The sequence below is a fragment of the Leopardus geoffroyi genome, chromosome D4 (genome assembly GCF_018350155.1).
Source record: "Leopardus geoffroyi isolate Oge1 chromosome D4, O.geoffroyi_Oge1_pat1.0, whole genome shotgun sequence".
Taxonomy (NCBI): Eukaryota; Metazoa; Chordata; class Mammalia; order Carnivora; family Felidae; genus Leopardus; species Leopardus geoffroyi.
The window spans coordinates 62,594,148-62,615,788 of record NC_059342.1 but is presented as its reverse complement, the minus strand read 5'-3'; the positions used below and the strand labels follow the sequence as shown (position 1 = coordinate 62,615,788).

Below are 21,641 nucleotides of genomic sequence, written 5' to 3'. Positions count from 1 at the left end.
GTTCCATATGTGAAAAACCCATCAGCTAAAAACTGTTGGTATTCATCTTTTTAAAAGTGCAATTAGAGTTGTTGCCCCTATCTAATTTTTATCACCCACTTAAAGTCTTTTAGAGTTTGACTCCCCCTCCCCCCCATACCATTCTCCTTGCGTTTCCCCCCTTACCTTTGCTCATTCCTTATCCTTTCTGCCCCTAGTTTATTTACAGCTGGATTGGGAAACATAAGACATAAATGTGGAGAGAATCCACACTGTTAGAGAAAAATCTGACAAGGGAGAAACTTGGGACTAAATTTTGCCTGGTTTTTAAGTAGGGTAAATACATGACCTCCTCTGTCAGGAACAGTTTGAGTTTAGTTCTTTTGTCCCAGCTTACCTCAGAAGGGTTCTGGCTTTGACAGTATATATGGTCATCATAATTTTAAGGGCAGTATGATATATTGCTTGTCATTTGTTGAAAGCAGTCTCTTAAATGGATGTTGCTACCTTTTTTAGCCACTGGATGGCACAGTTGTTTTCTGTTTTCACTGGGTTCAAAAGCATATTAGTTTGTTTTCTAATTACCATTTTGTACTCTTTCCCATTGTGCATTTCTGGCTTTTTAAAATAACCTCTCAGTTTTTGTTACTCCTTCCATAAGTCTTTTGCTTATTGTGGGAATAATACTCACAAAAGGGTGTTTCCATTATTTTAACTGCCCAAATTTAAAGAATGGTAATAAATATTAGCTATTTTAACAGTAAATTAAGTGCTTCTAGTTGAATTAGAAACGCCCAATTTTGTCTGACATTTATTCAGATAACTGAAAAAATTTGTAGCCTCAGCTTGTTGGATCTGATCATTCTCAGCACTCCCCCCCCCCCCCCCCTTTTTTTTGGCCATATCTGAGACTAATATTTGTTGTCTTTTCCCTTAGCCTTAACTTGAAGAGAGTTTTTAAAGGAATCACTGGAAACTGATCCCCTACCAGGAACCACATAATCCTCATTTAATGAGAAGCTGCTTTACATTTAGCTATTCCCCTAAGTATACCATGAATACTTAGCTGTGCTATTATGACGTAGACCCACTTACAGCTTTGCACAGTATAGGAACACATGATTATCCTAGAATGACTTTACATGGAATATTCTTTGCCTAACTAAGATACTTTTTGCTTAGTTAGGAAACGAGCTTGTTTAAACTTAGCTCATTTAAGTAAGCAAGGTAAGACTTTATGAAAATCAAGTAGCCGCCAAACCTGCTACTGAAAAGCAAAGCTTCATCTTGGCTCCTTGGAATCTGATTTTCGAATGGCATGGAAATTTTCTAATTTATACCATATATATGGATCAGTTATGCTTTTTCATGGATATTTTGCATAAGTATGTTAGAAGTTGAACTTCCTATATTCTGGTACTTGAGCCCTTATATTTAAAGTGAATATATACTATGGGTTTTTAAGTTATTAGTGCAGATTTGTTTTGAATAAAGAAAAATAGTTATGTATTGTGCTGTTTTTCAAAATCTTCCAAGTTGGTCACCTCTGGTAATAATTCTCCTATTGTTTGTTATAGATCATCATTTTCTGGATGGAAGTATTCAGCTAAAGACTGGTTGATGAGTGATGTGGACTATTTCAGCTTCTTATTTTCAACACTTACAGGTAAAGACATTCACCTGACAAATTAAGGAAAGGAAAAATCTGGTATAAAAGTTCCCCTAAGATTTACTGTCTTATCTGTTTGGTTCTAAGTTTTGAAGATGGTAAATAATCTATTTACCTTGAAATGATTTTTATGGCTAATAAGTGGGGATCTTTGAAGGAATATTTGTATTCTCCAGTGTCAGGCTTTTGAGGCAGGGATATACATGATTCATGTTTTTTTTTGTTTGTTTGTTTTCTTTTTTAATTTTTTTTTAACATTTATTTATTTTTGAGACAGAGACACAGCATGAACGGGGGAGGGGCAGAGAGAGAGAGGGAGACACAGAATCGGAAGCAGGCTCCAGGCTCTGAGCCATCAGCCCAGAGGGCGAGGCGGGGCTCGAACTCGAGGACCGCTAGATCGTGACCTGAGCTGAAGTCGGATGCTTAACCGACTGAGCCACCCAGGCGCCCCACATGATTCATGTTTAAATCTCTCAGAGTACAAATACTCTGGAGATGATTTGAATGTCACATGATTATATTTTCATTTATTTCTAAGTCTGATTTCTCAACTTGATTATCTTGCTTTATAGTGAGTTGGACATACTTGACTCTTTCAGATAGTCAGGTGCAAACCTCATTGCATACTTTAAAAAGTTGATGAGCAGAATATCCATTTTAAAAATGTTTAAAATGTTCAACTTGATAGCAAGTACATCAGATTTCAATTAGCCATTTTCTACATTTCATTGCTCAAAAGCAAAGTTAGTAAAATGAATCTACAAATAAGTTAGATGTGTAAGTATTATTACTTTTGTTTTAAATGATTGTACCGTTTCAACATTTCTGTTGTGTATTTGGAGGATGAAGATGACATTCTTTGACATTTTCTGAAGGCTTAAAATTTAGATTTAATGAATAGGTTAAGATACTCCAGAAAAAACTTGACAAGTGCTGATAATGAGCTGAATCCAAGATACATATTACATACACGGATAAATGAGTGTTTATATGATAGTTTTGGATGTACCCATTTGAGATAGAAGGCAGGGATTTTATGTTTTAATAGTGGTAGGAGTCAAAAGGTTTAGAAATGGTTTTAGAAAGCTCATTAGGAGTCTGTACTGTGATGTGGCCATCAAACTAGATGGTGACTCTTTAGGCTTAATGTCATGGAAATACAGTGATTTGAACATCAAAGCAGGCCACATCGCTGGTATTCTGATCCTTCTGAGCACTGTCAGGAGATACTGTCAAGTTGTCTATGTAGGTCAGACCAAGTGTATGTAATAGGGGTGGTAAGAGGATCAGAAATTTTGCTGTATAAGGTGTAGTTGGAAGAACTACACATGTATTATCAAAAAAAAAAAAAAAATCCAGAAGGGTTTAGGAGGGAGAGTTTTTAAACATTTGAAGGGCTATTAGAGCTCCTGGGTGGCTCAGTTGGTTAAAACATTTGAAGGGCTATTATACAAAAAAATATATAGATAGTATACATATGAAGGAATATATCATTTTACTTGTTGATTTGCTTTTTTAAACCTGCCATTAATGGAAAAGCTTATGCCTTTCACATTTTTTAAAGTAAAAGTGGTATGGTTCCCAGTATAAGGGGTAAAACTTAACTTGTTGCTGCATCATATATTAGGTCAGATCACATCCTTTGTGTACATAATTAATAGGAATTTTACTGCCTCCATTGCTAGCAATTCGTTTTTTAAAATATGTGAAAAGCAGAAACTCAGAGAAAGCAGAGTAGCTAAAGAATTTAAACTTGAAGGTACATGTCTATTTTTTAAAAATAAGAATGTCATTTGTTTTGTGATTTATTTTTTAAAATTAACTTTCTTTGTACCTAAATTAGGGTTTTCAAAAGAGGAGTTGACTTGGCTTCAGAGCCTTCGAGGAGTTCCTCATGTCATCCAGACACAGCTTTCCCCTGTGCTTCTTTACCTTACGGACTTGGATCAGTTTTTACATCATTGGGATGTTACAGAGGTAATAGTGCATTTTAAAAGAAACTTATGATTATTAAAATTCTGTTCATCAACTACCAATAGTTACTATATATTAGGATTGCCTTGTAGGAGATCCTTTCAGAGATAAAGAGTAGTATAAGAAATGATCCACATTTTGAGAGCACTTATCTTGGATAGGAGATACATGTTTCTAAAAGAGGAGTGTTTTTCATTACTGGTTGCACTACTAGAACAGAATAAATTAGCAGTCTGAATGGTGGAGATAAATTTATTTTCTTTTATCTAGTATAGAATGGATAGGATAGATGCTTCTATGAAAAGGGAGAATTTGACTTAAGTCTTGAAGGATGCGTAAAACTACTTGGATTTGGTATCTTTGAAGGTGACGTTTTTTAAAAAAGATTATTCTGCAATTCTTTTGGTTTTGAGTATTAGTACATAGTATATTAAAGATAATGTAAAGCCCTGTTTTTCATTAAGTTTTAAAGTTCAATCTACAAATCTTATTTTTAAGATAAATACAATAACTTTAAGCAGTCTTTTAAAATAGGACTTTGATTATCCTTTTATAAACTTAGTTAAAATTTTAAACCATTTAACCTTTGTTTAAAGTTTGTTTATTTTGAGAGAGAGAGAGCATGAGCACGAGCGGGTGAGGGGCAGAGAGAGAAGGAAAGAGAGAATCCCAAGAGGTTCCGCATCATCGGCGCAGAGCCCAGTGTGGGGCTCGAACTGTGCGCTGTAAGATCATTACCTGAGCGAAATCAAGAGTTAGATGCTTAACCAACTGAGCCACTCTGGTGCCCCATCAAGTAATTCAGTTTTCTGATAAACCTTCACAAATGTTAAAATATTAAATATAGACTAAATTAAGCTTTATAAAATATGATAAACCTTAAAGTTATTTTAATACTTTATTTATTTTGAGAAAGAATGAGTAGGGGCAGGGCAGAGAGAGAAGGAGACAGAGAATTCCAAGCAGGCTGTGCACTGATGGCACAGAGCCTGCCATGGAGCTTGAACTCCTGAACCATGAGACTGAGACCTGTGCCAAAGTCAAGAGTTGGATGCTCAACTGACTGAGCCACCCAGGCGCCCCTATAAATATAATAAATCTTAATAACTTAGGCTTTGGTACTGCTTATAGTAAAAATCAAATTAAAATCATAAGTTTTAAATTGGAATTACTAGGCTGATCTTTTACTGTAACAGAAATAAATTGTGTTAACGTGTTACAGATTTGTAAGCTAAATATGCAAAAACATAAACATTGATACAAGGTTTTGATTCTCTAAAACATTTCTATAATAATTAATTTTTATTATTTATTTTTTCATTTTTTTATTTCCTACATGAAAAATGCTTATGCAGTAAGAATGTACTAATATCATCCCAAGTAATTTTGGTTTGTACCTCTTTTGCAAATTCTCAGGTTATGTTCTCTGCTGGCTAGTTTCTTTTAATGATTTGGAAGGCCCTTGGTGCGAACACTGACTAATACAGTCTTTCCTTAAAGCTTATAATAGCTAGTCCAAAAGCTTTTTTTTTTTTTTTTTTTTTAAAACCTCTTTGTCATTATTCTCAACAGGGTAGTCTCTAGATTCAAGTTACATCCTACTTTTCTATTTTGTGGCTATAACAATTGATTTTACTCAGCTGATCTATTATTTACTTCTTTTATTCTGTTCTCAATATGCTTAATATTTTCCCATCTGTTAGGACAGTACCTTTTATAGATTACTTTTCACTTTGCATTGTTTGACTCTGATCACAATTCTTAGGTATGCCAGTGAATTTATCTTCACTTTATTGCCCTAATGCCTGGTACTATGTTTATATGTATGTTCTCCAACAATACTGGACTTTATTTTTTTTATTATTTTTTTTTTTTCAACGTTTATTTATTTTTGGGACAGAGAGAGACAGAGCATGAACGGGGGAGGGGCAGAGAGAGAGGGAGACACAGAATCGGAAACAGGCTCCAGGCTCTGAGCCATCAGCCCAGAGCCCGATGCGGGGCTCGAACTCACGGACCGCGAGATCGTGACCTGGCTGAAGTCGGACGCTTAACCGACTGCGCCACCCAGGCGCCCCAATACTGGACTTTAAAAAAGTGAAAAGAAATAATGAATTGGTTTAACATCTGAAATTTTATCTTACTTCATAGTAAATGAAGAGAGCTAAGATCTCCTGAGGTTAAGGCCTTGAATATTAGATTGGAGGGATTGGGCTTGCCAACAGTAGTGAGAGTAGTTTTAAAGGACAGACTGTAATTAATGTATGTAAACCATCATGATGTATTGGAGAAAACACTGTATGGGATTATTGGGCTCCAGATTCCAGGCATAGATTTACCAGTGTCTAGTTTGGTAACTTGGACAAGGCATATAGCCTTTATCTGATTATTTAAATTTTTCATAAGCACATCATCTGTGTAAAGCCAAAATAAAATTGTCATGAAAATGTTATCAGCTGTATTTCTGAAGTGAACATTTCTCAAGGACGTGTATTAAACTTCAAGGTTGCTGTCTTTGAAATGTTAAGTCATAATTAGGAAAAATCTGAAAGTCTCATTTTTAGTTTGTGAACTTAAGTGAAGATTCCAGTTTTTTTTTGGATAAATTTTATTATTTAAGTTGGCCTTTTCATGTGAAAATATTTGACATACACATAGTTTTGACATCCTTAATGTAAACATTTATTTTTCTAATTATTTCATTTGAACAAGTTATTAGGACTGGAATTGCTCAGTTGTTTTGTAGTTTCATCTGTTTAAGCCAAAGTGATTCTTTTTCAAATCAGACTTTTTGTTTTTGTTTTTGTTTTTTTGAGTAGGTATTCACAAAATACAATTCATAACAGAGGATAATATTAAAAAAGTCTTCTTCCACTCCCTCTCAACTACCCATTTTTCCTCCCTGGTTTCTAAGTAAACGTGTTCTTTCAGATATCTTCTGTCTTCACAAATGACTAAATATATTGTCTTTTTTTTTTTTTTTTTTTACAGAAGTAATATCCTTTATACGCTAACCTAGACCTTGTCATTTTCACTTATATCTTTGTTATTATTTCTGAGCACTAAAGGAAGAGTTGTATGACCTTCCTGTTAATGATGGAAACTATAGTTAACAGGGAACGATCAAAAAGAGAACAGGAATCTGTGTGCAGAGATACGTTTTAGAAATGGAGATTTCTACTCCAGAGCCAATGAAAGGTTTTAAGGTTAATGTTAATTGTCATTTACAAAATATTGATTAGTTGTAAAAGAATGTTTTTTAACATGGATAAGCTCAGAATAATAATAATTATAATATATAAATTCAGCTTAAGAAATAAAAACATTTTTGTTTTTGAAACCCCTGTGTCCCTTTCCCTTCAGAGTAACACTGTCTTTAATTTTATCATATTTTTGTTTCTTTACAGTTTTATCATAATTAGCATGTAACTCTAAACTATATTGTTGAGTTTTACGTGTTTACAAGTGAAACATTTTTTAGTAATTTTCTTTTTATTCAGTGTATTCTTAAAGGTATCTATGTTAATGTGTAAGCAGTAATTCATTGTTTTCGTTGCTGTATAGTATTCCATTGCAGTAAGATACCATAATTCATTGCTTTTGTAGTTTGAGTATTTTTAGCATTCCATTTTACCTCTACTTTGGCATATTAGCTATGCCTCTTTGTTTTGTTTTTAGGTGTTTGCTCTTTAACTTAATACAGCCTACCTTCAAACTATACTACTTTATACCATAATATAATGTGTAATGATATGTGAGGTCATTCTTACGTTTTTCTGTATGTAATGTTTTTTTTTTTCCTCTATATGCTTTTTTCTTCCTACATGTTGTCAAGATAATCTTTTTTATCACTTTCTTCAGCAGTTTGATTGTATTAATTAATACCTTGGTGTTACTTTCTTAATTTTTTTTTGTTTTTAAGCTTGATATTTGCTGAATGTTTTACTAGGTTTATAGTTTATTGTTTTGGGGAAAAAATGTCATTCATTCCTTCAAAAGATGTTTTGGTTCTCTTCTTTGGGACTTAATTTCCTTGTATGTTAGACCACTTGACATTGTCCTGTAGACCTTTGAGACTCTTTAACCTTTTTTTGCCATCTCTTGAGAAAGTATGCTGTATCTTCAAGTTCACTGATCTTTCCTGCATTATCTAATGTGCTATTTAAATCTTAAAGATTTTTTTAAAATTAAGATTTCTTTTAGAGCAGTTCTAATTTGACAGAAAAATTGAAGGGAAGGAAAAGGTGTTTCCCCTGTATAATCCCTTCCCCCACATTTGCATAATCTTCTCCCTTATCAACATCCCCCACCAGAGTGGTATATTTGTTATAATTAATGATTCTATGTTGATATAATTACCCAAAGTCCACAATATACATTATGGTTTACTCTTGGTGTTACACATTTTATGGATCTGGACAAATGTATAATGCCACATATCCATCATTATGATCTCATGCGAGTGTCTTTATTACCCTGATATCCTCTGTGCTCTGACTGTTCATTCTCCATGTCCCCCAACCCCTGACAACCACAGGTGTTTGTTTGTTTTCACTGTCTGTAGTTTTACCTTTTCCAAAATGTCATACATTTGGGAGTATGCAGTATATTGCCTTTTTTAGATTGGCTTCTTTCACTTCATAATACTCATTTAAGATTCCTTCTTGTTTTTTCGTGGCTTCATAGCTCATTTCTTTTTATTGCTGAATAATATTACATTGGATGTACCAGTTTATCTGTTCACCTGCTGAAGGACATCTTTGTTGCTTCCAAATTTTGATAATTATGCATAAAACTGTGTATATAGGTTTATAAACATCTGTGTGTAGTTTTTGTGTGGACATGTTTTTAACTGCTGTGGGTGAATACCAGGGAGAGCCATTGCTGGATTATATGGTCAGAGTGTGTTTAATTTGTAAGAAATTGTCTTCCAAAGTGGTTATACCATTTTGCAATCTTATCAGCAGTGGATGAGTTTCTGTTGCTCCAGATCCTTGCCAGCATTTGGTGTCAGTGTTTTGAATTCAGCCTATTGTAATAGGTATGTAGCATCTCATTTTTTAATTTTGATTTCCTTGATAACCTGTGATGTGGAGCATCTTTTCATATGTTTATTTGCCATGTCTTCTTTGGTGAGGTATCTGTTATGGTCTTTGGCCCATTTGTTAATTGGGTTGTTTTCTTTTTGAGTTTTAAGTGCTCTTTGAATATTTTGGTTAACAATCCTTTATCAGATATATTTTTGCAAAGATTTTCTCCCAGTCTATGGCTTGTCTTTTCATACTCTTGACATTATCTTTTGCAGAGAAAAATTTTTTAATTTTAATGAAGTCCAGCTTCTTTGTTTCTTTCCTGAATTGTGCCTTCAGTATTGTATCTATAATGTCATCACCATATGTAGGTCGTTTAGGTTTTTCTTCTAAGTCATTACAGTTTTGCATTTTGTATTTTACATTTAGGTCTGTTATGATCCACTCTGAGTTAATTTTTGTGAAGAGTCTAGATTCGTTTATTTGTAGATGGATTGTTAAAGCACCATTTGTTGAAAAGACTCCATTGTCAAAGATCACTTGACTATGTGGGTCTGTCTTGCTGGGCTTTCTGTTTTGTTCCATTCATCTATTTGTCTATTCTTTAACCAATATTGCAGTGTCTTGATTAGTATAGCTTTACTGTAATTTATGAAGCTGTGTAATATCAGTCCTTTAACTTTATTCTTTTCCTTTAATATTGTGTTGGCTATTTTGGGTCTTTTTCCTGTTTAAATAAACTTCAAGATCAATTTGTTGATATCCACAAAATGACTTACTGTTTTTTTGTTTTTTATTTTTAATGTTTGTTTATTTTTGAGAGAGCGAGAGCAAGCAGGGGAGGGACAGAGAAGAGGGAGACAGAGAATCCCAAACAGGCTTCACACTGTCAGCACAGAGCCTAATGCAGGGCTCAAATCCATGAACCATGAGATCATGACCTGAGCCAAAATCACGAGTTGGATGCTTAAGTGACTGAGCCACTCAGGCCCCCCTAACTTACTCATGACACTGATAGCAAGAGTAGTATGTACTGGGGCGCCTGCGTGGTTCAGTCAGTTGAGTGTCTGACTCATGTGGCTCAGGTCATGATCTCACAGTTCATGGGTTTGAGCCCTGCATCGGGCTGTGTGCTGACAGTTCAGAGCCTGGAGCCTGCTAGGGATTTTGTATCTACCTCTCTCTGTCCCTCCCCTGCTTGTTTGTTCTCTCTCTCTCTCTCTCTCTCTCTCTCTCTCAAAAATAAATAAAATTAAAAAAAAAATAGCATGCACTACCAACTGAACCAGCCAGGTGCCCCCTCAACAGTGTTCTTTTTTAAATTAATTGATTTTTAATTTTAGAGCAGGGGAGAGGGGCAGAGAGAGAATCCTAAGCAGCTGACGCAGGGCTTGATTCCACGACCCTGGAATCATGACCTGAGCTGAAATCAAGAGTCAGACCTTCAACTGACTAAGCCACCCAGTACCTCTCAGTAATGTTCTACACACCCCAAATTGTTCATCGTATTTACTTGTAATATCTGTTTTGTTTCCTTCAATTTGGTAAAGTTCCTCAGTCTTTCTTTGTCTTTCATTGACCTTGACACTTTGAAGTACATTGGGACAGTTATTGTGTAAAATTTTCCTCCCATTTGGATTTATGTTCCCTCATGGTTAGATTCAGGCTATATGAATTTGGTAGGAATGTGACACAAGTGATGCTGTGGTTTTCTGACTGCATCCTGTCAGGTGGTGCATGGTTTTGATTTGTCCCATTAGATACTCACTTTGATTACTTGATTAAGTGCTGTCTGTCTACTTTTGCACTGTTTACTTTTTCCCCTTTGTAATTAGTAATGATTTATGAGGAGATACTTTGAAACAGTGTTAATGTCCCAGTCATTTTTATTAGTCTATTTATTAATTTGTGTTAATATGGTTTCCTATTTTATTCAGTGGGTCACTATAGAATATAGTGGTTTCTTTGTTCTTCTGACATGTACTCATTTTTTTCTGAGTACGTCTTTACTTCCTTGTACCACAGATTGTTCTAGATTCATACGTGATTTTCACTGTCCCAGCCCTGCAATCAGGTATTTTTCGAAGAGGCCAATTTTCCTTTAAGTGGAGAATGGTATCTTGAAACCAACTTCAGGACTCGGTGTGGTCATTGCTTTTGGACCCTGGTGCTCCCAGACTGTCGGTGGACAGAAATCAGGAATTTAACACTACAGGGTTCATTCTAGTTGTCTTCTTTTCCTCTTGTACCTGCCTTTTCTGAAGGTTAAGAACCCTGGTTTCCGTTATACTTAATTTACTTGATCAATTTCTTTGTCCATAATTGATCTTTTGGTGCTATCCCTCTCCTATGCAGGCATCTTCTTTGTTTTGTTTTTGTTTTTTTTCCCCCATGCTGGCATCTTCACTCCATTTGAACTCCCAACTCTGTGGGGACAGTCTACTTCTATTTATTCATGAATGGCCTTCTCTGGGCCACTGCAGCTCTCCTACCCATTCCAGTGCTGTTTACCTAACTCAGCCCCACCCAGTGGCTTTAGAACTGAATTGTTCAGGAAGGGAAGGGGTGGTGGAAGGGAAGGGATTAAATCGTTATTTATTGGGAAAGAGCCCTTTTTTTTTTTTTTTTTTTTTTGTTTTTTTTTTAGTTAGTGCTCGTTCATGCATCCATGAGCAGGGTGGGCAGGCCAGAGAGAGAGCTTGCTTGCAAGCAAGCAGAGGACAGTCAGCAGGGGAGAGAGAATCGAAAGCAGGATTTGCTCTGTCAGTGTGGGGCCTGACGTGGGGCTCGAACTCAGGAACCATGAGCTTATGACTTGAGCCGAAACCAGGAGTCAGATGCTCGAGCCACCCAGGCACCCTGAATGGGCCTTCTCAATTGCAATTTACCTTTTATTAATGAAAATATTCACTGCTTGTTTTTGAGTAGGAAGATGGTATTAGAAATACGTTTTTTACATTGTTACTTATAAGCATAAAAGAGAAGAAAAATTGCCATGTCTAAAGTCTGGGTGGTATTAATTTACAAGAGGTTTTCCAGGGAAATAATGCATAGAGCTGTTGATTTTTTTCAGAGTTGACTGACCATTCCCTTAAATTTAGCTGGACTGTCCTCTTTCTAGATTGATATTCTTCTTTTCCACCAGTCTTTTCTTTGTCTTTCCAATGTGATTCTTTTCACATATTTCACTTTTGGCACTCCCCTCAGCTTCTGGAATGGTGTAATGAAGTCTCTGAAGGACTTGATGTTGGCTTCCCTCCTCGTGTTTCCTTGAGAACTTAGAAAATTAAAAATACTAAGGATTTGACTCTCACTTCCCTTATATTTTTCTTCTTTTCCTGTGGACTGTTCTCTTCCTTTTGGGGAATAGGAGGCAGTGTTCTATTAATTTGAACAGGGTATTAGTATTTTCTGGATCATAAGTGTTTTTCTATTGTATGTTTTCTCACCAAATGGAAAAAAGGCTTTTCAGTCCTTTGTTCACATCATTCAGATTTTTCTGTTGTAGCACTTATTAATAGAAATAGTCTTTACTTTGGTAGATTGAAGCTACTCTTTTAGGGCTGTGAGAAGAGTTTCTCAGTCTTTCATTCCTGTACCTGGTACCTAATAGGACTAGTTCAGTGCTTAGTAAATGTTTAAATAATGAGTTGTTTGGAAAATTAGCCCATATATGAGATGTGATTGATTGACCTTTGATACTTGCATCTTCAAAGTCATTATTTTCAAGAAACTAAAATTAGAACTGTGTTATGATCCAGCAATTGCACTATTAGGTATTTATCTAAAGGATACAGAAATACAAATTTGAAGGGTTACATGCACCCCAATGTTTATAGCAGCATTATCAATAGCCAAACTATGGAGAGAGCCCAAAAATGTCCATTGACTGGTGAACAGATAAAGAAGATAGGGAAGAGGTGGTATAGATAAACAATGGAATATTACTCAGCCATTAAAAAGAATGGAATCTTTCCATTTGCAATGATGTGGATGGAGCTGGAATGTATTATGCTAAGCGAAATAATCAGAGAAAGACCAATACCATATGATTTCACTCATGTGTGGAATTTAAGAAACAAAACAGATGAACATATGGGAAGGGGGAAGAAAGAGAGAAGAAAACAAACTGCAGGAGATTCTTTAATGATAGAGAACAAACTATGGGTTGTCAGAGGGAGCGTTAGATGTTGTATGTAAGTGATGAATCACTGAATTCTATTCCTGAAACCAGTGTTGCTCTTGTAAACTAAAATTTAAATTAGGAAGAAAAAGTATTTTTTTTTTTTTTTAAGTGTCCTGTTGTATATAGGGTGAGTAGGTTAAAAAAAAAAAGTCTATAGAACTGATTTGATCCTGATTTGGTTACTGGTTTTCTCCTTTTCTGACAGACAGTTTGTCACAGTTTATTGGTTATCCCTGCCCGAAGCCAGAGTTTTGACATCCTGCAGAGTGCCATCAGTAAGCATTTGGTAAATATACTTAAAAAATTTTTTTTGTTGCTACTTAAAAAAGCGTAGAGAATCTTTGGTTAAAAGTGGGTTTGCCATAGGCAAGGAGAGAGTGTCTAGACTGAGAAGTCTTGATGTTTTTCTTGGCTGTTACTAATTAATTCTGACCTTGGGAAAATCCCCCTTTTCCAGGACCCTACTTTCTACATCTGCAATGAAGGGCCTTTAAAAAAAAAAAAAGTTTATTTGGGAGAGAGCACGCACAAGGGAGGGGCAGAGAGAGAATCCCAAGCAAGCCCCGTGCTGTCAGTTCAGAGCCCGACAAGGGGCTTGATCTTACAAACTACAGGATCATGACCTGAGCCAAAATTGAGTCAGATGTTTAACCAACTGAGCCACCCAGGCACCCCTGCAATGAAGGGCTTTAAAAATATACCTCAGGTTCTTCTGACATATAGTGCTTTAATGAACACAAACCTGGTGTTTGTGTATTGGGAATCCAGCATCCAGACTGGGGTCTGATTTCCACCTTGAATATTTGGGTTCTAAATGAGGGATATAGCCTAACAGGTTCAAGGCCTGGCCACTAGAAGCAGCAAGCTAAGCCTTGCGACTGTTTGGTCTTCTGGCTAGTCGGTGTCTCTTGTTCCCAAAAACCTGGGATTTTGCTTTTTAGCTTCCTCCAATGTTTATGTTTAGATTTTTGGCTTATTATAATTATCCTTAGTGCAGAGGAAACTCCCACAGTTTTATCTTTCAGGCACTGTCACTTTTTTGGTTAATTTTATAGGTACATTCCAACCCCCTTTTCTCCTTTAAAATGTTACTTCCCTTGAGTTGGAAGAGTACTGCTTTGAATTTCCAGTGCTCTTTTCTCTCTGTTGTCAAACTTCTAATCTTTATCCCGTGTGTCTCTAAAGATCTCTACCACTTTTCTTTTCACCTCCACTCTGGATATTTATGCCCTCCTTTGACTACATTCATTATTCTAGTAAAAGATTAACATGCCAGTCTTGGGCACTATTTTCAAACAGCCTGATCAGAGCCTGCAGACTTTTTCATGATGACTTAACAGTAGTTTCCAGGAGATGTAAACCATGCATACATAACAGTTGTAAGTTAGAGTCCACCTTAATGACAGATAGTAGAGTCCAGATGAATACACAAACCATGATGTCCCTTATCGGGGTTTTGAGGCAGTGAAGCAGTCAAGTGTTAAGTATAGTAATGTCTTACTCCAGGGTGTTTTACTTAGTCATGTCTGAATGACTAGCTAAATTAAAGGGCAGGGGTAGGCTAATTGTAAAATGAACTTCGGTTTGTACATTTAATTACCTGGGACGGAGGTGGTGCCAGAAATTAGAGTTTTCTAGTCTGAAGAATCTAAAAATCATGGAAATGTGGTTGGTTGTTATCAAGATTTGGGGCGGGGGGAGGGTGCATAAAGTAATCCTTTCAAATGATATTTCTGACCATCAGAAATTGTAATGTCTTAAATTTTAGTAGACTCATGGAGGGAAGGCAGTAGATTAGGTTAATAGTATTTCTTGAGTTGGCATGTTTTCAAAGTTATTTAACGTAGTAATTAAATTCTTTTTTTTTTAAGTTTATTTTGAGAAAGAGAGTGCGTGTGTGCATGCAGGAGAGGGGCAGAGAAGTGAGGAGAGAAATGCAAGCAGGCTCCATGCTCTAAGTGACACAGAGTTCAATCTTATGGTTTGTGAGATCATGACCTGAGCCGAAATCAAGAGTTGGATGCCTACTTGACTGAGCCACCCAGGCACCCCTAGTAATTAAATTAAGGGAAAACAGGACCTTAAGTTGTGGCAGGTTGTGTGTATAATGTATGCGCTGTTTTTCAGTAGAAGTGATGTTAGGTTAACTCTCCAGTTAATGGGATTTGTTTTTTTCATGGAGAGAAGGACGGTTGTGAAGAGGTCATTAATCTAATTTTTCTCTTCCTAGGTTGGGCTGACTGTAATTCCTGACAGTACAGCTGGCTGTGTTTTGGGTGTTATCTGTAAACTCCTGGATCATACGTGTGTACTTAGTGAGACTCTACTACCATTTCTGGCTTCTTGTTGCTACAGTCTTCTTTATTTTCTGCTCACTTTAGAGAAAGGAGAAGCAGAACATCTAAGAAAAAGGTAATAGTTTTTGTATTCTTGGACTTTAATTTTTTTCTACCTATTCCAGTTTTCCCCACCAAATAAGTAATTAAGAATAAATAAAATCAAAAAATTTTTTAAAGAGGAAAGAGTGAAAGAAAATTAGATTTAATAAATACCCTGAATTGTCTTTCAGAATTTGTATAAACCTTAACTGGATTTCTCTTTATTGTTTCATAAATTCCCTTTGTATTGTAAGAGGATTTTTAGTTTTTGTTTTTCTTTTAAACTACAAATTTGAAAAGTTAGATGGCATTTTAAAATTTCTTGGGAGCTTTTCATTATTAATGTTGCTGTAGGTCTAGCAAGGAAAAAAAAATCTACCTTTACAAGAATGCAATCACTAATAAATACAAGCCTTTATTAAAACTAGCCAGAGTAAAAATCTTTAAATTCTTGGATTTAAGGAAATTTCTAAGATACTGGTGTTTATATTAGTACTTTAGCTCTTACATACTATTCATACTAAAGTTTCTAGCATAGTTTGGAACATTTCACTTTAGTTTAAAAAAGTATTCTCATGCTTATGTTCTTATTGGTAATGCCTGTTAAAATTTTGGGGCGCCTGGATGGCTCAGTCAGTTAAGTGTCTGACTTGGGCTCAGGTCATGATCTCGTGATTTGTGAGTTCAAGCCCCACCTCATGCTCTGTGCTGACAGCTCGGAGCCTGGAGCCTGCTTCGGATTCTGTGACTCCCTCTCTCTCTGTGTCCCCTCCCCTGCTCATGCTCTGTGTCTGTGTCTCAAAAAATAAATAAACGTTAAAATTTTTTGTAGAAGGTTTTTAAAAAAAATCTAACAGATGAACAAAGATCAGAAAATAAAAATTATTCTATTGCCTGTTAACATTTTAATATTTGTCTTTCTAGTTTTTTTAACTTTTATATATCATAAGAATAAACACATATATAAAGAGTAAGTTTAAACTGAATATCCATTTAACCAACTTCCACGTTCAGAAATAGAACATCATCAGCACACTCTCTGTGTAACCTCTAGTTAGATTTCTCTTCTATACCCCCCCACTTTTGCGTGTTAAATAACAAAAATTCAGCCTGGTACATTTTAAACATCTAATTGGGTTTATTAATTGATTCATTAATTGGGCAGCATCCCATTTAGCAAGTAGAGGGGAGCTCTAAAGGACTACAGAATAGGAAAGTTTTTTTTTTTTTTTAATTTTTTTTTAACGTTTATTTATTTTTGAGACAGAGACAGAGCATGAATAGGGGAGGGTCAGAGAGAGAAGGAAACACAGAATCCGAAACGGGCTCCAGGCTCTGACCTGTCAGCACAGAGCCCGATGCGGGGCTCGAACCCACGAACTGCTAGATCGTGACCTGAGCCGAAGTCGGACGCTTAACCGACTGAGCCACCCAGGCGCCCCTAGGAAAGTTTTTTAAAGGTAGACAGGGAGTTGAAAGAAGGAAATTATTAGTAAAGAATCCATTGTTGCGGCAGGGAGACTCTCCGGAATCATAAGGATCTGTCAGTACGTTTTTCCTAGTGCTGATCAAGAAGTTCCCATGTTGACTGGTTAAAGTTTCTTGGGGGGTTGAAACTGCAGTTAGGTTAGGTATTAAGTCTTGGTTTACTGACTTAGGGCTTTCACCTGAGTGATGCCATTTTGGGTCTATAGGTTTTTTGCTTTTGTTTTTTTTCTTAATGTTTGTTTATTTTTGAGAGAGAGAGAGAGAGAAAGAGAGACAGAGAGACAGAGTGTGAGTGGGGGAAAGGCAGAGAGAGAGGGAGACAATCTGAAGTAGGCTCCAGGTTCTGAACTGTCAACCCAGAGCCCGATGTGGGTGGAACGTAACCAACTGTGATACCATGACCTGAGCTGAAGTCAGATGCTTAACTGACTAAGCCACCCAGGTGCCCCTGTAGTTTTCTTGTTAAGTTGCCTTCTAATTAAAAATTTTGTGTGTATCTGTAAACAATATAATTTTTGGCGTTTTTTAAGAATATCCTGTATGTTTTTGTGATTTGATTGTAACCATTGTTGTCATTCATGTTGATTGAAAAACTGATTTCATTTTTGTTTCTCCATACCAGGGCTAAGCAAACTTTTCTGTAAAGAGTCAGATAATAAAATATTTTAGGTTTTTCGTGCCAGTAAGTCTCTTGTCAGAGCTGTTCAACACTGCCCTTGTAACACAAAAGCAGCAACAGATTACATGTAAATGAATGCATGTGACTGTGTTTAAATAAAACTATTTACAAATATGGGCTCTGAGCACAACTGGCTCCAGTACAGGTGCTCTACAGTATTTTGTCATGTGAATGTACCCCAACTTACCAATTTTGCTGTCAAAGATCTTTTATATATACACACACACACGCACACACACACATATACACACACATATATACACATATAAATATGTATATATACACACATATAAATATATATATACACACATATGTACACATAAATATATATAACAATATATTACATATTATAATATATATTAATATAATTGATTAACAATTAATTATGTAATTATATTAATTATAATCAATATTAATATTTATATAATATATAATTATATATATAAATATATACACACATACACACACATATATACACTCTTAGGAAAACCTAGGAATGGCTGTTCGTACGGTATTTCTTCTGTTGCTTGTGGTACCCAGGTCTCTTGTATTTCTCTTTGGCTTGACAGTTTTCTTTAATTGTGTTGTGTGAAGGTGGAGTACTAAACTTTATTGATCCATTCACTGTACTTATATTTAGTATTATGTAGAATCCATGAGCCTTTTTAGCACAGTTTTGATCAGCAGTCCACTCAAGTTAAAGTAGGCAATGAATATATTGGGTCATTACAGGAGTAACTCATAAAACCCAAGGGCTAGGAATTTTGGAGGCAGGAATTGAAACCCATCAGGAACCAAAGTGGTTTTCTCTACTTTTTCTTCTGGATTGTGTAGTCTTTATCTCTGTGCCTTTGCCTCATTATTAGCTATGTCTGCAGACTGGCTTTTTTCTCCTTGCACGTGGCTATCCTAGCTTGGCTGTGCATGAGTCAGTACTCCAAATATAGTCTCCAAAAAGAGGATCTGGTTGGCTTAGAATGGAGTCAGTATCCACCTTTGATGGAGATGCTGCATCATGGAGGTGGAGTTGGGGAGGTTGATCGATTGTGAAAGGGTTGCTGCTTCGACATCTAGAGGTAGTCAGATTCTCTTTGAAGGATCTGGGGACCACTCCTAATACGAAAACTATAACAGACTAAGGTCAGAGCCTCCAGTGGATTCTTTGTCCAAAGGGTATTGCTCCATTTAATGTGGTTGGCTAGCTACAAGTCCATTTACCTTCATCATAAAACGTTTTTGTTCTGCCCTGTAGTGAAACCAAGGGAATGGTGCTTACTAAAATTAGGATTTACCGTTTCTGGCCTTTCGTGATCTAGTAACATGGTAGCAGTCCACTGACTGGCTTCTTTTCTGAAATCCATTTTGGTTCCTTGTGAATACGTCTTTCTCTGCATATCTGCCCTGTTTAAAACATTGAAGAGGCTCAGAATCCAGGGCACAGCATTAAAATTTCATGAAGTTTGTTTTTGTTTTTAAATAAACTACTTTCTAAGTGGGGCTTGAATTCATGACCCCAAGATCAAGAGTCGCATGCCCTACTGACTGAGCCAGGCATCCCAAGTTTTTTTTCTTTCTACCAGTGGGATATTCTGATTTTACCAGTGGGATTTTTGATGGTATGATAGTTGAATAATGTTCATTGGTAGAAAACAGTATGCATATGTAGATTATTGTGTTCTTTGGCTAATTCTGTGTTATATATGATCACCAGAGCTTTAAGAATGTCCTGGTAAGCCCAGGAAAGTTGATTGCTAGGCTTCCTGGAACTTACCAAGTAGGGGAGAACAGCTGATTCTTCATTGGATTTGCTTGTTCAGCTGTGACGAAACCCAGTTGTTAGTTTTGATTTGTGGGGTTTTATCAGAAAACACCACATTTCTTAAAAGGACATTTTCAGTTTTGGAAAATACAGAAAGGGTACTTCTGTGTGTGTTGGCTCACTGACTCATTTTTGTCTGTTACTGTAGGGACAAGCTGTGGGGGGTCTGTGTCTCCATCCTGGCTCTCCTGCCTCGAGTCCTCAGGTTGATGCTGCAGAGCCTGCGGGTGAACAGAGCTGGACCTGAGGAGCTGCCTGTTGTGGGCCAGCTGCTTCGCCTGCTGCTTCAGCATGCACCCCTCAGGACTCATATGTTAACCAATGCCATCTTGGTGCAGCAGATCATCAAGAATATCACGGTAAGCATGGAACAAGGCTTTGTATTATTACTAGAAAAGGGATTCATGAGGAGGGCATGGGTGGGGTTCTCTGGGGAGGCTAGGCCTCCAGTGCATTGACTGACTCCTGGAATGCAGCCCACTGTGGTGATTTCCCAGGTTTTCCCCTGCTGACTAGCACCTGTCACTTAGCCAGAGGGAGGTCTTTGATCCAGAGTCAGTAATAAAAGGCTTAAAATATTCAAATTGAATTGGTAGCAGGCAGCTTAGAACAGGTACAGAGCATCAGAATCACTCCTACCAGGATTCTGGTACATAACTGTGCTTATTCAGCATGTTTTTAAACCTGAGTTGTTTAAAAAAATTTTTTTTTGATGTTTATTCATTTTTGAAAGACAGAAACAGAGCACAAGCAGGGGTGGGGCAGAGAGAGGGGGACACAGAATCTGAAGCAGGCTCCAGGCTCAGAGCTGTCAGCACAGAGCCCGACGCGGGGCTTGAACTCAAGAACTGTGAGATCGTGACCAGAGCCAAAGCCCGACGTGCAACCGACTGAGCCACCCAGGAGCCCCTAAGCTAAGTTGTTTTACTTAGCTGTAGGAATAGCAACTTCATTGAGTTTTGGTAACCATAAAGTGAGATCATTCAGGTAAAGTTTTTAGTGAAACTGACATTAAGTGCTCAACAAATGTTAGTTGTCACTGAAAACATTGTTTAGCAGGAATAGGCTTACGGCCAGTTCCTAGTCACTTAGTTCACTGGAGAATAAGAGGAAGTTAAGAAGTTGCAGGCTTCTGCTTTGTGTAATGGCTGGTTCTGCATTCATCTGTATCTGTTTTGCAGGGGCAGCTCTGTCTAGGATTCCTTTGGTGTTTCTGGTTTGGAAGAGTTAGAGGTTTTTTCTATAGGTATTTGGGGGTTTATTAGTTGATACCTGTAGTAGTACTTCAGAGTAATAGAGCTTATACGTGTATATAACATAAGTTCATGTTCTGAATATTCTCAGTAGGCTTGTAGAAATAAAGAAGCAGCAGAATAATTCAGAAATAGAAGGGAAGAAAAGGCAAGAATTTGGATTGTTCAGAGGTTGGAGAATCCGCTCACCTCTATAAGGAAGAGAATGACAGATTGTCAGTCGGCCTTGCAGAATTATTCTCAGTTGATGTTAATGCAAAGATTGTGAGACTCGAGCATACCAAGGGAAGTCCAGAGTGTGGAGATGGTTGATGGTGAAATGTCATTAGTTCCTGGCAATATTTGAGAAGGAACAGATGAAACGAGAAACTGGTAGCACTTGTACTTGAGGTTGTACCCAGGAATTTTCACTACCTGTGGTAATGCCCAATTAACAAATATCCTGTGGTGATTAATAAATGGAGGAGATAGGATTGCGGTGGTTCTGAGATCTCGTTTGGGTGTGAAAAATACTGTCAGGTAGCGTAACAACTTTGATATAATTCTCAAATTACTTTTTTCTCTGCAGACATTGAAGACTGGAGGTATTCAAGAACAGTGGCTCACAGACTTACATTATTGCTTCAATGTGTATATCACTGGGCATCCCCAGGGGCCCACTGCATTGAGTGCAGTGTATTGAGTACAGTAAGAGGCACCATGGTACCTCCTGTTTGAAATTGTTTATTCACGTCTATCTAATTTTGAAGAGAAACTGATGTAATGTTTGTCATTAAAGCTGAACTTTTAAAGAAGTTGTTTATGAACCTTCCTTTGCACTAAGGTAGGAAAATAACACAGGCTGGCTTCTTGGACCAGGACATTATACTTGGTCACAGGTGGGTAGAGTATTTTGCATTTCATAGAAACTAAATATTTACAAAATATGGAATGATCCAGTACCTTCTGTTATTTACCAAGAACGAATCTTTGTGGTCTCAGTTCTAGTTCATTCATACAGCAACAGAAACCAATTTTTTATTTGGGAATGGTTGCCTTTATCCATCATGACATTCAGCTCCTCACTGTGGAGTTCTGTTATTTACAGAGGTTTTCTAGCTCCTTCTGCAGGAGCAAGATTTCAAGATAGTACTACAGTTGTTTGAGGTTTTCCTCAAATGGTACTTGGTTTGATTTAGATAAT

The 21,641-nt window shown here is 36.7% G+C and overlaps 1 protein-coding gene across 1 annotated transcript in view; it reads left to right on the top strand.

Moving 5' to 3' along the window:
* The window catches only part of TEX10 (testis expressed 10), a 62,329-nt gene extending 41,077 nt beyond the window's left edge, over positions 1–21,252 (top strand). The window contains exons 10-15 of the mRNA XM_045467792.1: positions 1,557–1,645; positions 3,495–3,628; positions 13,047–13,127; positions 15,072–15,253; positions 19,354–19,564; positions 21,027–21,252. Of these exons, the coding sequence (XP_045323748.1) occupies positions 1,557–1,645; positions 3,495–3,628; positions 13,047–13,127; positions 15,072–15,253; positions 19,354–19,564; positions 21,027–21,140 (811 nt within the window). The 3' untranslated portion in view covers positions 21,141–21,252. The remainder of the gene's footprint in view (positions 1–1,556; positions 1,646–3,494; positions 3,629–13,046; positions 13,128–15,071; positions 15,254–19,353; positions 19,565–21,026) is intronic.
* The last annotated feature ends 389 nt before the right edge of the window (positions 21,253–21,641 follow it).